The following is a 14,947-nucleotide window of genomic DNA, read 5'->3' on the forward strand; positions in this document are numbered from 1 at the left end:
CAAAGGCTGTACTATCATAGCCTGCATAATTAACTGTTGGTTTATACTAACTGGCCCACTGAGACTCTTCATTCTATTTTACTTGTAAGATGCATTGAATGAAAGCCAGCACAATTCTCTCCAGAGAGTCTAAACAAAAATTTAAATTACAAAGTATTAAAAAATCATTAGGTAACCATTAGTACCAAACAAAACACAAATATCCCTCAGATTGCTCTGTGCAAGGCAGTTAAGCCAGTTAGACTGATGCATTTTCATTCGTCAAGAGATAAAACATAAGACTCATGATCAAGTATTCTACAATCCAGCATATGGTAGCACAGCAGCCATAAACCTGCTGGGGATTAGAAGTAACCCACCTGCCAAGGATACTACTGCATCCTGTACGGTCACAGGCACTGAGCAGCCAGCACCTACCACAGCTCTGGTGGCAGAGTCCAGCCATAAACTAAACTTTTCTGTAGTTTAGTATTTCAGTGACAGGCTCAGCGTTATCAATATATCAAATTTTTCTACACTTGATCCCCCACCCAAACAGATTTACACCTGACCTGTCTTATGCATGTTTTATAAGAAGTTTTGGGCTGCTGCAGTTCAATCCTTAGCAATTTAAATTAAGTTCCTTAATTTCCACAGTTTAATATTGGAGTTTAATATTCTGTTCCAACAAATCATCTCTGGAATTCATATGCTCTTAAAAGCTTAAGGAAAACAGATTTTCAGTGAGATTCCCTATTTTCCTGTCTCAGAGAAGGATCTTACCAGATTGCAAAGCTTCTTTTTTCATTCTCTTAGAGAACGAACTGCTCCACCAGAGCTGTAAGATCCCAGGTTCTACCTTCACTCAAGAAAAACAGAAAATCTAGAGCACAATGCAGCGATTTCAGTATTCTTCTAGAATTAACAGTCTGCCTGATAATGAAATGAACACTTTACAAAACAAAGAAAAAGCACTTTGAATTTTCCTTTCACAAGTCACCTTGTTGCATACCTCAGAACTGATTGTTCACATCTAGAGCAAATTTCACAACTGGAAATTGATCTGAAAAAAGTAAACTTGATAAGTTACTTACTGTAAATTTGCTACTTTCACTGATACAGGAATGTGGGGAAGTTGAGCGGCCCATTTCAGTGTAACGTCTTGATAAACATTCAACATTTTACTATGGTTTCCAATTAGAGTGTTTATTGTTCCTTCTTTCACTGTTAGAGATACAAAACCAATTTTAGGATGACAGATTTTCAAAAACCAGTATTTTTCTTGTATCATTACACTATTTTTTCTTTTCAAGACATTAATTCTTATAAATTAAAGTACCAAAGTTATGGAAGTTACACTGACAATAACCAAGGCCATAGGGGATTAATTATGGACACCAGTATCAACTGCACACTATACAACATATCCAACAACCGGCTCTAGCCAGCCACATCCCAATGAACAAAAGATTCCTAATTGCCATGCTGGCATGCCAAGATACATGTGACAAAACACACATTGGTTACATATCAGCTACTTAAACTCTTCCTTAAATGACTCATGAATACTGATTAAAAGTGTATGCATTTGTAGAGTTTATTTATAGTATAAAATTTAAATCAGAAAGCATAAACCTTGAAAATAAGAAGATATTTTAACTCTAAAGACAGTGACAAAAATTTACCTAATAGTATTGGAAACAGAACAGGTATGAAGAATCTGTAGTTCTATTGTAGCATCCAACCAAGGTGTTTCCACACAATGTACTAAGTTTCACCTCCCACCAATAAACTTAATTTGATTTTTTGTCACTGTCCATAAATGACAGAAGGTTTCAAACACTAGTTTACTCATCCAAAATTTCTCATACTTAAATGTCTGTTGCTTTGGCAGCCTGGGCAAACTTACTCAAACAGCAGAGAAGCACCTCGGTTCGGTGATGAGAAAATATCTATTCAGATGCTAAAAATTATGAGACATCACACTAAGTAATATTTGACAATCAACCTGCTTCATCTAAAAAGAGAGCTCTGATTCCACAGATTTCTTAAAGATCAACAGCTTGTTGAGAAAAATCTATTGGGGGGGGGGAGGGGGAGAGAGAGAAAACAAACAACTTGGCTGTAGAAGTAACCAAGCTACAGTTGACTTTTCCTTTTACAAACCTGAACAATAAGGAATGAAGCAGCTCGGGCTGTAATCAAGCTTTTTCATGAATCGAATTTGCCCGTTATCTTTAAGGCAAAAGAAGTTTCTCTCACCAAGCACAAAAACAGAAGAAACTGTCTGATTAAAGGAGACAACACATATATCCAATGCTTGCTCGCCGAGGTTTAAAACCCAATCCACCTTCAACAGAAAAAAAAAAAAATACTCCAGAGATCAGTCAACAGCTGCATATTAAAGACAAAGCTCAGAGAAGGCTCAGATCTCATCAAGTTACATGAATATCATTAACATAGAAAAGTAAAATCAAGGTCTTTTTCTGAGGGAGGGTTATCCTATTATTTTGAAGGCAACTGGTAATTTTCCTTATTGTGAGTAAAGCAGCAATAACATCCACTTTTTAAAATAGTCATGAATTGACAGCTAAGCACTTAAGTATATTCAAATTTTAATACACACATCCCATTCAGAATTAAAATGCTTCGAGCTTTAACTATTAAATCCAAGAGCAGAATATTAAATTCATTTAAATCTGTACATATCTTAAGAAAAAGGGCAAGATTAGAGACAACAGGTGGTAACTTATTATCCTAATACATGTAAATGTAAAAATAGACGTTTTAGCTGTCTAAGCCAACATTCATGCTTAGTCAATAATGTACACCCTTCAGTCTGATGAACGTTTGTGTGTATTAGTGCACTTTTTCTACTACATACATGGATATAATAAGCAACTACTTAAAAATTCTGCCTTGCCTATATCCTTGTATCTCTAAATACTACTGCTTATTGATACATTTCATTGGTTTGTTGTTTCAGCTCCTCCGAGAAATTTCAACTGATTCACACATGAAAAAACGGAATTTGTGCTTAAACACAAATTCTGAAATCCTGAAGTAAAAAAAAATATCCAAGTTGAACTGGCAGCACTTCCTATGAGAACAGCATCAATCACTTTGCTTGAAGAACACAGAATGTGTTTGTAAACACAGTTGCCTATCTGATACATGAAGCTGGAAGCGCCATCTTAAAAGACAAAGGTAAAAAAAGCCAGGCTTGTTACATTTGTCTCCGTGTATGCTTCTCATTTTAGATTAAAAAATAATAGTATTTGCTGTATATCCACATTTCTTATTTAAAAACTATGTCTTCTCCTAATGCAAGATTTAGGATTCTGACTGTTTCAAGAAAGTTGTATGATTAGTCACTAGAAGGAAGATGCTCTCCCAGTATTTTACTGTCATACCTGAAATATGCTGAGTATACACAGTACATTAAGTAGACAAGTAATTCTATTCCAGGACCTCAAAGAAGGGCATTTTCTTCCTCTTAATAGGAGGCAGCTCTAATATTAAACAACTTAGTCACAGGGACCTCCTGAAGACTATTGAATCCACAGGTTTTTTGACCAAAAGAGTCCAGGATATGATTTACAGAACTGGTTTTCACTACTGAGTTTCCCCAGTAGAATGAGGTTCATTTTCCAAGTCCAGTACAAGGTCACAGATAAATTAAAACCATGAGCTATTTTCCCTATTATCTATTTTACTTCAGTTTAAGTTCTGTATTACACAGACTGCCTTAGAAATAGTCATTTCCAGTACACAGTTCTCTCATGGGGCTTTTTTTTCTCCTTAGAACATCAGTGAGTTTTAAGGCCCAACCTTAAACAACTGAAAGAAATCTTAATAGAAATCTACTGGAGTCTTTCCATTTCCTTTAATAGCAATTGGATCAGGTCCTTTGTCAGCAGACAATGTTTCCATTCGTTACTTAACATTGGTTTCTTTACCATGTAGGCAGCGTACCATACAGGTTAAGTAAAATAAACAGGTTTTACCACAAGTCTTTTTCCAGAGCCAAGTTTTGCCTGGTCTGTTTCTTGTCTTTCATCAGCATCTGTTGCAAATGCCAGCACTTGGTATCTGTTTAGAAGAAAGGATGTTTAAAAAAGTAAAAAATAAAATGTATCTTTGTAGTTAATATCCTTATATTAAGAAATAATATAATTATCATATTATGAGTATAGATGTACAGTAAAGCACGGTCCCTAAGGATTGTCAGAAAACCTACTGCAACACATCTGTCAACAGCAAAGATGATGAGATAAATATCACCGTAGGCTAACAGCTAAATGTAAAGGCAGAAATTGAAACAAACATTTCTATTCAGACTTTATCTGGTGCTGAATTAATTCAACAGCTAAATATATTAGAGGATAGAAAACTAAGCCACAAAGACAGCAAGAAACCAATTTATTTTTAAATTGTGAAATCAGTATTCTATTACAAAACTGACTTTTTTTCCTCTTAAGCTTTATAAAACTTCCTAAACTACCCAGAAATACAATCTGCTATATATAACAGTTACTCTGAAACACATCCATCAACTAAGTGGTTCCAATCCAAGATACAACAGTAAATTGGCACCAACAGGTTGCACATCTAGCTAAAGATGAGAGGTTTGCAAGTTTGGATTGGGATTTATTCTTTTTAAACTGCCAACCAACCACTTAAGAAAACTGTCAATGAAGACATTAGAACAAAAGATGTCAACTGCCAAAAAAGCTTTGCACATCCACCCTCATATGCAACCCTCAACGTTCAAAATGTCCTCATTGACACTAATGTAACTTATTCCTTTCCTGAATTTACACTGCTGTCCTAACATACTGAACTACTCCATTGCTCATGTATCACTAAGTAATTAGTGAAATACTGAAGTGTGCTACAGAAGTGAAATAACCAAGAAAAAAAAAATTATCCAAAAGACAGCATTCGATTCTGGAAGTCATGTAGTATCATCAGCTCCTAGGCTCAAACCAACACAATTCTGAATGCTCCAATTCAAGTTTAATAAACAAAATTATGTATTTTTCTATATTGTCAAACTTACAGCTTTAAAACGATGATACCAGCAGCCCTCACATTTCAGGTGCATGTATTGTAGTGCTCACTACCAAAGGATTTTAGTTTTTAAAAATATTTAACTACAGAAGTAAACTATGAACTTGAAGTAAGAAACTTCAACTGCTTAAGGTGAATGCTATGACTTAGATAAAAATACTAAATAAGCTGTTTCTATTACAATTATTATGTCTTTAGTTGTCCTCTATATGAACAAATTCACTTCCGTCTTTCAGTTTAACACATGTAGGACAAGCTGCAGATTCTGACCAAATACATCTTTTTCTTTTCACCATATTTTATTGACAGTCTTAGCTGGCACATTGTCATTTTATTAAATAAACAGGGACTAATAGTTTTCAAACCAAATTCCGATCGATCAGTAATATGTGTTGATGTTTAATGTTTCAATGGAGAAAGAACAAAGCAAAGCAAGCATCAAGTTCCTTGGTCTTTTCACACCTTTGAAGTTGCCTAACCTGTTTGACAGTGGGCCAATTCCCTAGATCTGCCTTTTTACATCTGAAATACCCGTGGAAGTGCTTGTTCTTCAGACCTTCTGCCAGCAGAAGTTTTAACAAAGCCCTGTCTCAACTCTCTTCCAAAAACTGAACAGATTTATCAGGCTAATACCTATCTGCATCAAAATAAAAATCCCATTGAAACAACAAGAAGGAATAGTTTTCTCAAGCAGTATAGTGCAGACAACACTGAAAGCACAGATTAGACTGAACTCAAGCAGGAAAAATCCTTGCACTTGCAGGACAACTTGATAAGCTAGTATACTTAACACACTAAGGCAAATAAAATGGGACCCTAAAGTCCTTAGGACACAGGATACGATTTCTTCTATGACTGCGCAGAGACAGTAATTAGTAAACAACATAAAACATTTTTCTTCTTTCCTGCAATTACTTATCACCTGCTTTGGGATATACTACATTAGTACAAGCAATAAGTATTAAACATTATTATTTTTGGTTTACATACTAAATGATAGCACCAAATGCTATAATCACCAAACATGAACACATACTTGTAACTCTCAACCTGTCGACAAGAAGACACTGTAATGAAAGAATCAGTCCGAGAGCTGTATGTCAAGGGACCAGGCAGCAGAAAACCAGGTAAAAAACGGCCAAAAGCATAGCTTTCCTGTTCAAACAACATAAGCATCCCATCCATGGACTGTATACATATCAAATCTCGACCTGAGAAAAGCAATACAATACAAAGAAAACAAAGGATTTTTATTTGTATCATTTCAATCCTAAAATGCTTAGTAAATTAAAATTGTACTCAGAAGTAATCCTAACAAAAATAAGATTAATTGTAATTTACGTATTTATTATGAGGAAAAAAACGCTAAATATGCCAACCTCAATAAAGGCTTGCTTACTAAAATAAACTAGACTGGGGGGGGAATAACATTCAGAACATATTAAGAACAAAAAGGAGAGTCAAATATTTTATTTAAAACAAAAATTCCTAAAGCTATTACTTTTACAATCTCAGTTTAAAGAAATGTTTAATACTGCCAAAACCCCAAATTACTTGGGTTTTTAAATGCCTCCATACCTTACAAGCAGTCATAACAACCATGGTTTAAAAATACCCTAGTCTACTCTTCCAAGTCTACTTAAGCAAATACAATACAAAGTCCTACAAATATATACTGTTGTGAAAATAATACAATGGTAATGTTTTCCACACTTTGCATTCACATTTGTCTTTTGAGAAAGAAAAGACCAAAACCAAACCAAACCGACGCAGTCTGTATCATCAACAAAACCAAGGAGTTATTCTATATGGAGGACAATGAAAACTCATCTTCCTAAGCTGAAAAAAATGTCAGAATCTGTATTAATATAGGAACATGCTATACAGCAACATTTCAGTATGGAAATCATTACTGTTCAAAAGTAATCAGACTGAGATTTTGCCTGATCCTAAGGACAAACCAATATACCTTTGGTTTTTTTCTACTACTGGAAGTGAGAAAATGTAAATATATCACGTTTATAGCAGCTCATTAAACCAGTGACCACTTGTCACTAGCAGCTTCAATTTGATGATTTCAGTCTCAGAAGTTTGATCTATAACATGCTAAAGTTTGTACCACTACACTGGAAACCTGAAACATTTTAAATGTTTCCTCTTCTATGTGCAGATTAAAGTCATACCTCCTCCTAGAAAATGTAGACTCTTTATGTCTATTTATGGCAAAAGTCAATGACGAAATGTTTCCTTTGACTAAATGCAGTCATTTTTGAGAGAATTATTATGGGTTGAGAGATATATTGCTAGATTTGAGAGAATATATATGGGCTTTTGGATACCCAAAATCATTTTCTGAACAGAGAAACTGGTTTAGAACTAGGACTTCCCTAGGATTTTCTACACAGACTTTTAAAACTATAAAGTACCGTCTAGGGTTTCTGTTCAATCTTAGAATTTATTGGTTATAAAATTAGAAACACACAGTACACAAACACATCAGACATGCAGATATACACACAACTCTTAAATGTGCATAACTCACGCATTTCCTCTAAAATTATTTGTATAAAGCAGCTTTAAGTCTCTGAGAATCATTTACCCTCTTAAACATTCTTCACAGAACAGCTTCCAGAATTTTCCAATTTATTCATACGTTGTAGATGAATTCTACACCTAAAAGACGCAGTATTCATGAGGTTACAGTGACTGCTGATCATAGCGTATTTGGTTTGCTGCTTATTCTGAGTCTCTGAAGTACCAGCCAAGAGCACTGCAATGACTTTGCTAGCAGATGATTCAAAAATAATAGTGATCTACAAGTACCTTTTATGTTTCAATTAAAAAAATATACATGTGAAGATATATGCATACCATATATGCATATATGAAGTTATTAAAGTTAGAATTCCAAATGTCCTCCTTTTCATTACTAACAGCTGACACTATCAACTACTATTAGTGTAAATTAAAAATACATGTTAGTGTAAATTAAAAATATATACATAAAAGAATTGTAACTACACTAGTTAAGTTCACTTTATCACTTGAAGCACACTAAGGCTGTGAGCAGATAAATGAGAGAAATCAATTTAATGCTAAGGAGGCAAGTGATCCTTGCTCACTCACCTCCTTTCCTGTGCCTCCAGCTCCAAGACACATAGTTCCTCTCCATTCCCAAGCCAGATCTGGCACTTATCTGATGGCTGTTAAGCTGATAGCAGGACTCATCCTGAATTTGTAGTTTTTTTAAGTTTAAGACAAGTGAGTCATCACCCCACATAAATAACTCCATTCAAGCTTAAAAGTGTGACATGGCTCTGGCCATGATGGTTAAGGATTTATGGGTCTAGATGGTTTTCCTCCCTTCAGCCTGCTGAGAAACCTCTTTGAGGACTGACAGCTGTTTGAAAGAGATGGGATCCTCTGACTAAACCCAGCAGAAGTATCTTTGCCAATAGGCTTGCCAACTCAGTAGGAAAAACTTAACACGTAAGTGGACAACAAGGAAGACTGAAGACTGGTTAAACTACCAGGCTCAGAGGTGTGATGCCATTCAGAGGGACCTCAACAGACTGGATGTGTAGGCAGACAGCAATGTCGTAAGTTCAAAGAGAAAGGCAAAGTCCTGCCCCAGGAAGGAATACCCCCAGGCATCAGTACACAGTGGGGACCAAACAGCTGGAAAAAAGTTCTGCAGAGAAAGACGTGGGGTCTGTACCATGAGCTAGCAATGTGCCCCTGCAGCAATGGCAGCCAACAGTATCCCAGGCTACATTAGGAAGAGTATCAACAGGAAGCTGAAAGAAGCAATCCTTCCCCTCCACTCAGCATCAGTGAGGCCACATCCAGAGTAGTTCTGGGTCCAGTTCTGGGCTTCCAGTGCAAAAACACATCTGGGGACATACCACAGCATGTCCGAAGGCCACAAACATTATTAAGGAACTAGTACATCTTTCAGATGAGAACCTAGAGAGCTGGGGGTGCTCAGCCTAGAGAACAGAGAGCGCAGGGGAACCTCACCAATGTGCATTAATGCCTAATGCGAGAGGATGAATAAGAGAGACAGACTATTCTCTGTGGCATGAAGTTACAGGACAAAAGTCAAAAGGAACAAACTATCACATGAAATTCTATCAGAACATGAAAAAAAGAGACTTGGTGGGTTGGTTGGGTTTTTTACCATGAACACCAAACAGTGGAACGCACTGTCCAGAAAGGCTGCAGAATGTCCCTCCATGGACATACTGAAAACACAACTAAACACAATCCTGGGCAACTTCTAGATGAAACTGCTTGGAAACTGGTATTGAATTAGATGATATCAAGAGAAGAATAACTCAAATAAAACATTCTATCTTTCATCTCTGACCCACTCTAAGGCACTATGGTTAATACCTGTTCTTCAATGCTGTGAAATTTCACAGGATTTAGTTCTATCACATACTCCTGATCAGCAAACAATGGAAACCATTAATGGGAGCAGGTATGCACTGTTATGCTATCAATATTAATGACACCCAGCTTCCACTTCCCAATAGCTGCTGACAGCATTATCACACTGCTGACACAGTCTAGAAAAAGTATCCAGCTGTATAAAATTATGAGTAACCAGTAAAAGTACTCTCAGAAACTTATACAAACACTGATAACTAGTAAAAGGTGCTAGCCCACTGGTTGCCTGCACAGTTTTAGCTAGTTATCTTATAGTTATTGGCTACTAGAATTAACTAGTGGTATTTTCATTTGGCTTGCAAGAAAACAGTGCTTCATAATCCAGGTGTCCATGTGACCACAGCTACTCTACATCTGTAACCGCAAAACCACATACATTCACATTCAAAGGCATACTGAAAACTCTCTCAACACTATATACTACCCAACTATTCAGTTCCACGCGATTTTACGCCTTCATCAAGAACACAACGCTGTAAGTCTGGGTGTAGAGAATCTTCAACTCTCCTTGCAGTTTCCTATGGATTTTCCTACCATCAGCTGTGTTCTAGAGAAGAAACCTGCAGCTGTCTGTCCTATTTCCCAACCTTAAATTTCAATGTCTAGCTTCTGTGGAACTCCCTGGTACCTGAAGACAAAGATTACAGATATCAGCCTGCAAAATGTGTTGGTTTTTTTTTTAAAGGCCCAGTAGTAGAACACATTTGTTCTTTGTTTGTTAAGGCTTCTTCATCTTTTCTTCCTTAGAAAAATACAGGCAAAACCAGAAGGAAAAAAAAAAAAACAAAACACGTTTCTATTCTTTGATGACACTGAAAGACAAATACTACAGCAGATAGAATGGATATGCAGGGGTCATCTAGTAGACATAGTACAACTCAAATAACAGGAAAAAGTAAAGGCCAGTAGAAGTGTTGAGGTGTTACTGCTTAAGTAACAAGTAGTAATAGCTTCTGCTTCCATGTGCATTATAAGTATCAATCTTATTCATACCAATTGCATTACATCATGAAAATTATTAGAACTATAGCACTTTCTGCAATAGATGGAGCTACCATGTTAGACATGGAAGCATTCATCTTTAACATTCATAATCCCTGATCACATGCAAATATCAATGTTAAAATCTCTCCTGTTTTAACATTAGTGATATGACTGAATAAGATTGATATGAATATATGATTGGTATGACTGATAGGAATATATGATTGATATGATCTGACAAGTTCTTTACAGCACTCCAATGATCTCCAAGAACACTGCAGTACTGAACTGCACTGTCTGAAGACACACACATAAGGCACCTAAGACTGAACCACTAATCACTTTCTGACTTGAAGTCTACAGCATTACTTCTTAATATACCTACCGCTTTGTTCATCATATTTGTGCTGATCCCACTCACTAACTCTCAACTCTGGATTTTAACCAGCTTTTACTAGTGGTTCAAACTCCAATTATCCAAACTATTACATGTAAAGCATAATTAAAGAAAACTAAATTGTGTATGAACTCTTTTTATTTCCCAGCATTTTATAGGTCAACTTATTTCCTTTGGCCATTTGTTTTTAATGTGTAGCTAGTGAATGGAGTTTTTATGTTTCACTTTAAGAAATGCAGTCGTCCAAAAACTGGGCCAGAAATGTCCATTTCAAAACAGCTTATTGCAGCCAGTTGGCTTTACCAGTGACATATTTATAAAGTGAAAATATAAACCATAGTGTTTTCTGCAGATCAGATGGAATCACTTAGTATACTCTACATAGTTGCAGCAGCTCGCGTCTCAAGAGGAATGTTCTGCAGCCAGAAAGTGTTAACTTTTAAGCACAAGTCTGGCTACTGTTGTTTTGCATTTTTGTTATTCTAGCATGATATGAATATATTTACATCACACTTTTAAACTACAGCATATTTTTAGAGCTAACGCAAAGCCAAAATGACAGGCAGGTGGTAGCTCTTTGAAATAATCTTCTAATTAAAGTTATTTTGGAGCTCAAGGTTTTTTGCATGTTAATGATTTCCTCTACTTTGAGCCTCCCCTCTGGCACCAAATCATTTTCATTAAAAGTACATTATGCAAGCACAAGGCCTGAGCACCACGTGAACTCATGCAATGAAAACTACACTATCAAGCAGGATGACTTAGAGATCAGAAAAAGCTTCATAAAGTTACAGCTTTCTGGGAGAAGTCAGCAGGGGTAACTTTATTGCCCCCAATGGTAATCAAAAGCTTCAGTCAGAAGTCTTGTGTGGAAGGAAGCGTCAATTAAAAGATCAGTTGCCATTTATAAGATGCACAGGAACCTAAGAGCCCTTTAATCATACATGGGAAATGTTTTCCTAAAAGAAGTTAAATTCATCACACAAACTATATTCCCACACACTGGAAAAGAAATTAGTGTCCCGACATGAAACAAGCAAAAACTTTTTCCTTCATCATTGAAATTCACCCCAAAAAATTTCTCCCAGCACAGAAAACAGCCTCCTCCAGTTCAAAGCCATTCTGAAGAATTCAACTTGCTGCTGAGTACAGCTCCTGAAACAAAACAGACCTGGGTCAACTGTGAGAAAAGCACTTCAGGAATCACTTCTGCCTAATGGAAAAACCATTTGAAAATATGACAGGCAGTTCTTAAAACAATGTATGCCTAGAAAAAGGTAAGTCTTAGGTTACTTCCCTAACCCAAAGGAGGAAGCACATGTCCATATGCATTCTTAAAGACCTCTGAATCGACTAGCATGGTGGTCTGGTGCCTGCTCATTGCATTAGTACAGAAGGGATCAGAATTCAGGACTTCAGCTGCAGCCATTCATTCTAGGCCAGTGGATCTGATGGCACTGCCAAGGAGGTACAATTCCCTGAACACATGTAAAGAGAAAAGGGAAGAATGCCCTGCATCATACAATGTTAATGCATGTCCCCATCCCAAACAATGCACGAAGCCTACTACATTTCAGCTGGGACTGCTTCAGTGCTTTTCTGCTGGAATGAAAGAAAACAAGAGAAGCGGATAGCAGTTTAAGAGAAAATAACAAAAGTGTTTACGGAAAACACCCAATGCTTATACCACTGATGTTAGCTTTAACTATTTTGTGAGCCCTTCCCAAAATTAAATCACTGCAGCAAAACACATTCACAAGTCCCAACACAAGAGATGTTCTCTCTGCAACAGCCCACTCTGTAAGAAGCCTCCCTGGTCAAGACACAGTAAAGCATGTAGTCAGAGCTGCCATGAGAAAAAGCACCTTCTTGTTTTTTTCAGTCATCATCCTGTATCCTCCCTACATAACATCTTGCAGATTTCAGCTTGCCATATAGCATAAGGGAGGTGTAGATGAAAAGGAGATCTTGAACTATTGAAAATATCTCCAAAGGCCAATCAGCCCTCACTTACATAATCAATCCTGTAGAGACCTGTGATACACTCCTTTACTCTTGATCTGACTCTTACAGAAGACGACAACTTGGGAATGATCCATTTATGATACTGACCTGAGATGGTAGAAGGAACCTTAGAAACAACACTAGTATGATTCAAAGAAGTACAGAAGACTTAAATGCACTACAGTATCAGAGCTGCAACATCCAGCACACTTTTTCAGTTGCTACTGAAAAAAATACAGTATTTGACACTGTGTAGACATAAAAGGTAAAATCTCCTGCCCTAAACAGATTATCATACTAAAATTTTGTTTTCAATATAGCACATTAATTACAGACAGAAGAAATAGAGTGGGTCTTTAAAAAGAGCACCGACATACGCGTTTCCTAAAGAGGACAGAAGAAAATCTAGTCTGGGAACCTGTGCAATGGCAAGATGCCCTCATCTGCATTTATACACCTATCCCATATTATATAACTATTAAAGAACATCTTACTGAACCAGCAAATCTCCCACAAATAACAATGAAGTAAAGACAAGTACTGTCAGCATCTGCCCTTCCAAATCAACAGCCTCTGACTTTATAGTTAAGGCACAGGGATGTTTTTAATGATTCACAAACCAATATTAGTCCTTGTATTGAGCTCAGCTGAAGTTGAATATAGGCCCCATTCTGCAATATTTTAGGTACTTTCAAAAGTTACCTGTAGGATCTTAAGTCACCATCAGACAATAAATACACCATGCTTAAATTCCCATTTAAGACATACCTGCAGACTTATAACCAAACACAATACAAAATCCCACTGCTAAAACCAGTTAAATTCTCCATCTTTACTCCTACTTCTCCATTTCTAATCTCCTTAGAGTAAGAAGCTTCATGATTCCTAAGCACTTCCCAAAGTACATGGATTCTTTACTAATTCTGAGCTACAGTATTGTTGAAAATATTTGCTGAAGAACACTCTCCAGAATAACTGAAGTCACACCCAAAGAACTCATTAAAAATAGTCCAGACCAAAGCTAACAGTCTGAAGCTTACAGTGCAAACGTGTGAGTTTGGACTATTAGGTGGAACACCTATACCTCTTCAAGAAGTTTCATATACCCCATTAAAATCAGAAATACACAGCTTGACTAACGATTCACAAAACCACCAATAAAATACAGCCACTTTTCATGCTCAGATCATTTGTCTATTTATCCTCAGCTAGTAACCAACACACAGAAAGGACTAACTCTTACTTTGTAGTCAAATGAGTCCATAAATTTTGTCTCCATCAATTAAAAAAAAAAAAAAAAAATCACCATCCCCACAGACTTCCTTTCTGGCAATCTCAGAAAATATCATGGATTTAGCAAAGCAGGAACAATTTGTTATCTTGTATTTTAAGACTGTTAGAAGCACACTGCAAATGCTGAGATTATCTTATTCCTTTGCCACTAGCCTTGCAATGTATTCTTTTCATACCTTTGCAGCTAAGCAGGATGGGACACTTTGTTCCCAATCAAACAGCAATCTTTAGAGAAGTCTATGATGGAGCAGTTGCAAACACTTCATTTCTGCTGTAATCCTTCCTCGTCCTTTTCATTATAGTCACCAAATACATTTTTCTCTGGAGTGGTTGCATATTTATCTTTAATAAACCGTGGTCATAATCAGTCGTTAGAGAAATGGAAACATTCAGCAAGGTTGCACATTATTTCTTTAAGTTATGAACACTTTTTCATCTGCTAAATTTTTTTTAAATCCTTCCAAATTCTCCAGATTCCCCTAAAACTTTAAAACTTTGCCCTCTGAAGTGACAGCACTGCACAGCCCTTAATCCTCCAGTAGGCAGAGACTCTGCTACTAAAGCAAGAACTATGGTTAAGGTAAGCTCAAGTCTCATTTAGCAAAGCTTGGATTGCCACCCAGGGGAAAACATAGCAGTCCTACACAAAGCAAGTATATAAAATTAAATCTAACTTCAATTTTTACCAGCTTCTTGAATTTCTAGGTACTTGGTGACACTTTTCTAAACCTTATTCAACTGTATATGCCCAGCTGCCCAATTCTG

The 14,947-nt window shown here is 36.5% G+C and overlaps 1 protein-coding gene across 7 annotated transcripts in view; it reads right to left on the reverse strand.

The window, feature by feature from the left end:
- BBS9 (Bardet-Biedl syndrome 9) overlaps window positions 1-14,947 on the reverse strand; it is a 259,496-nt gene that overhangs the window by 227,304 nt on the left and 17,245 nt on the right. For 6 of the 7 annotated variants that reach the window (XM_057425764.1, XM_057425762.1, XM_057425769.1 and 3 more), the window contains exons 6-9: window positions 6,089-6,263; window positions 3,987-4,071; window positions 2,146-2,329; window positions 1,074-1,203 (exon numbers count right to left, since the gene is read on the reverse strand). In XM_057425764.1, coding sequence (XP_057281747.1) covers window positions 1,074-1,203; window positions 2,146-2,329; window positions 3,987-4,071; window positions 6,089-6,263 — 574 coding nt within the window. The remainder of the gene's footprint in view (window positions 1-1,073; window positions 1,204-2,145; window positions 2,330-3,986; window positions 4,072-6,088; window positions 6,264-14,947) is intronic. The other variant, XM_057425767.1, reaches the window with a different exon arrangement.

This window comes from Pezoporus wallicus, unplaced genomic scaffold, assembly GCF_028554395.1.
Source record: "Pezoporus wallicus isolate ANWC-B61680 ecotype Strahan unplaced genomic scaffold, APGP_CSIRO_Pwel_v1 contig_7820, whole genome shotgun sequence".
In the NCBI taxonomy this organism is placed as follows: domain Eukaryota; kingdom Metazoa; phylum Chordata; class Aves; order Psittaciformes; family Psittacidae; genus Pezoporus; species Pezoporus wallicus.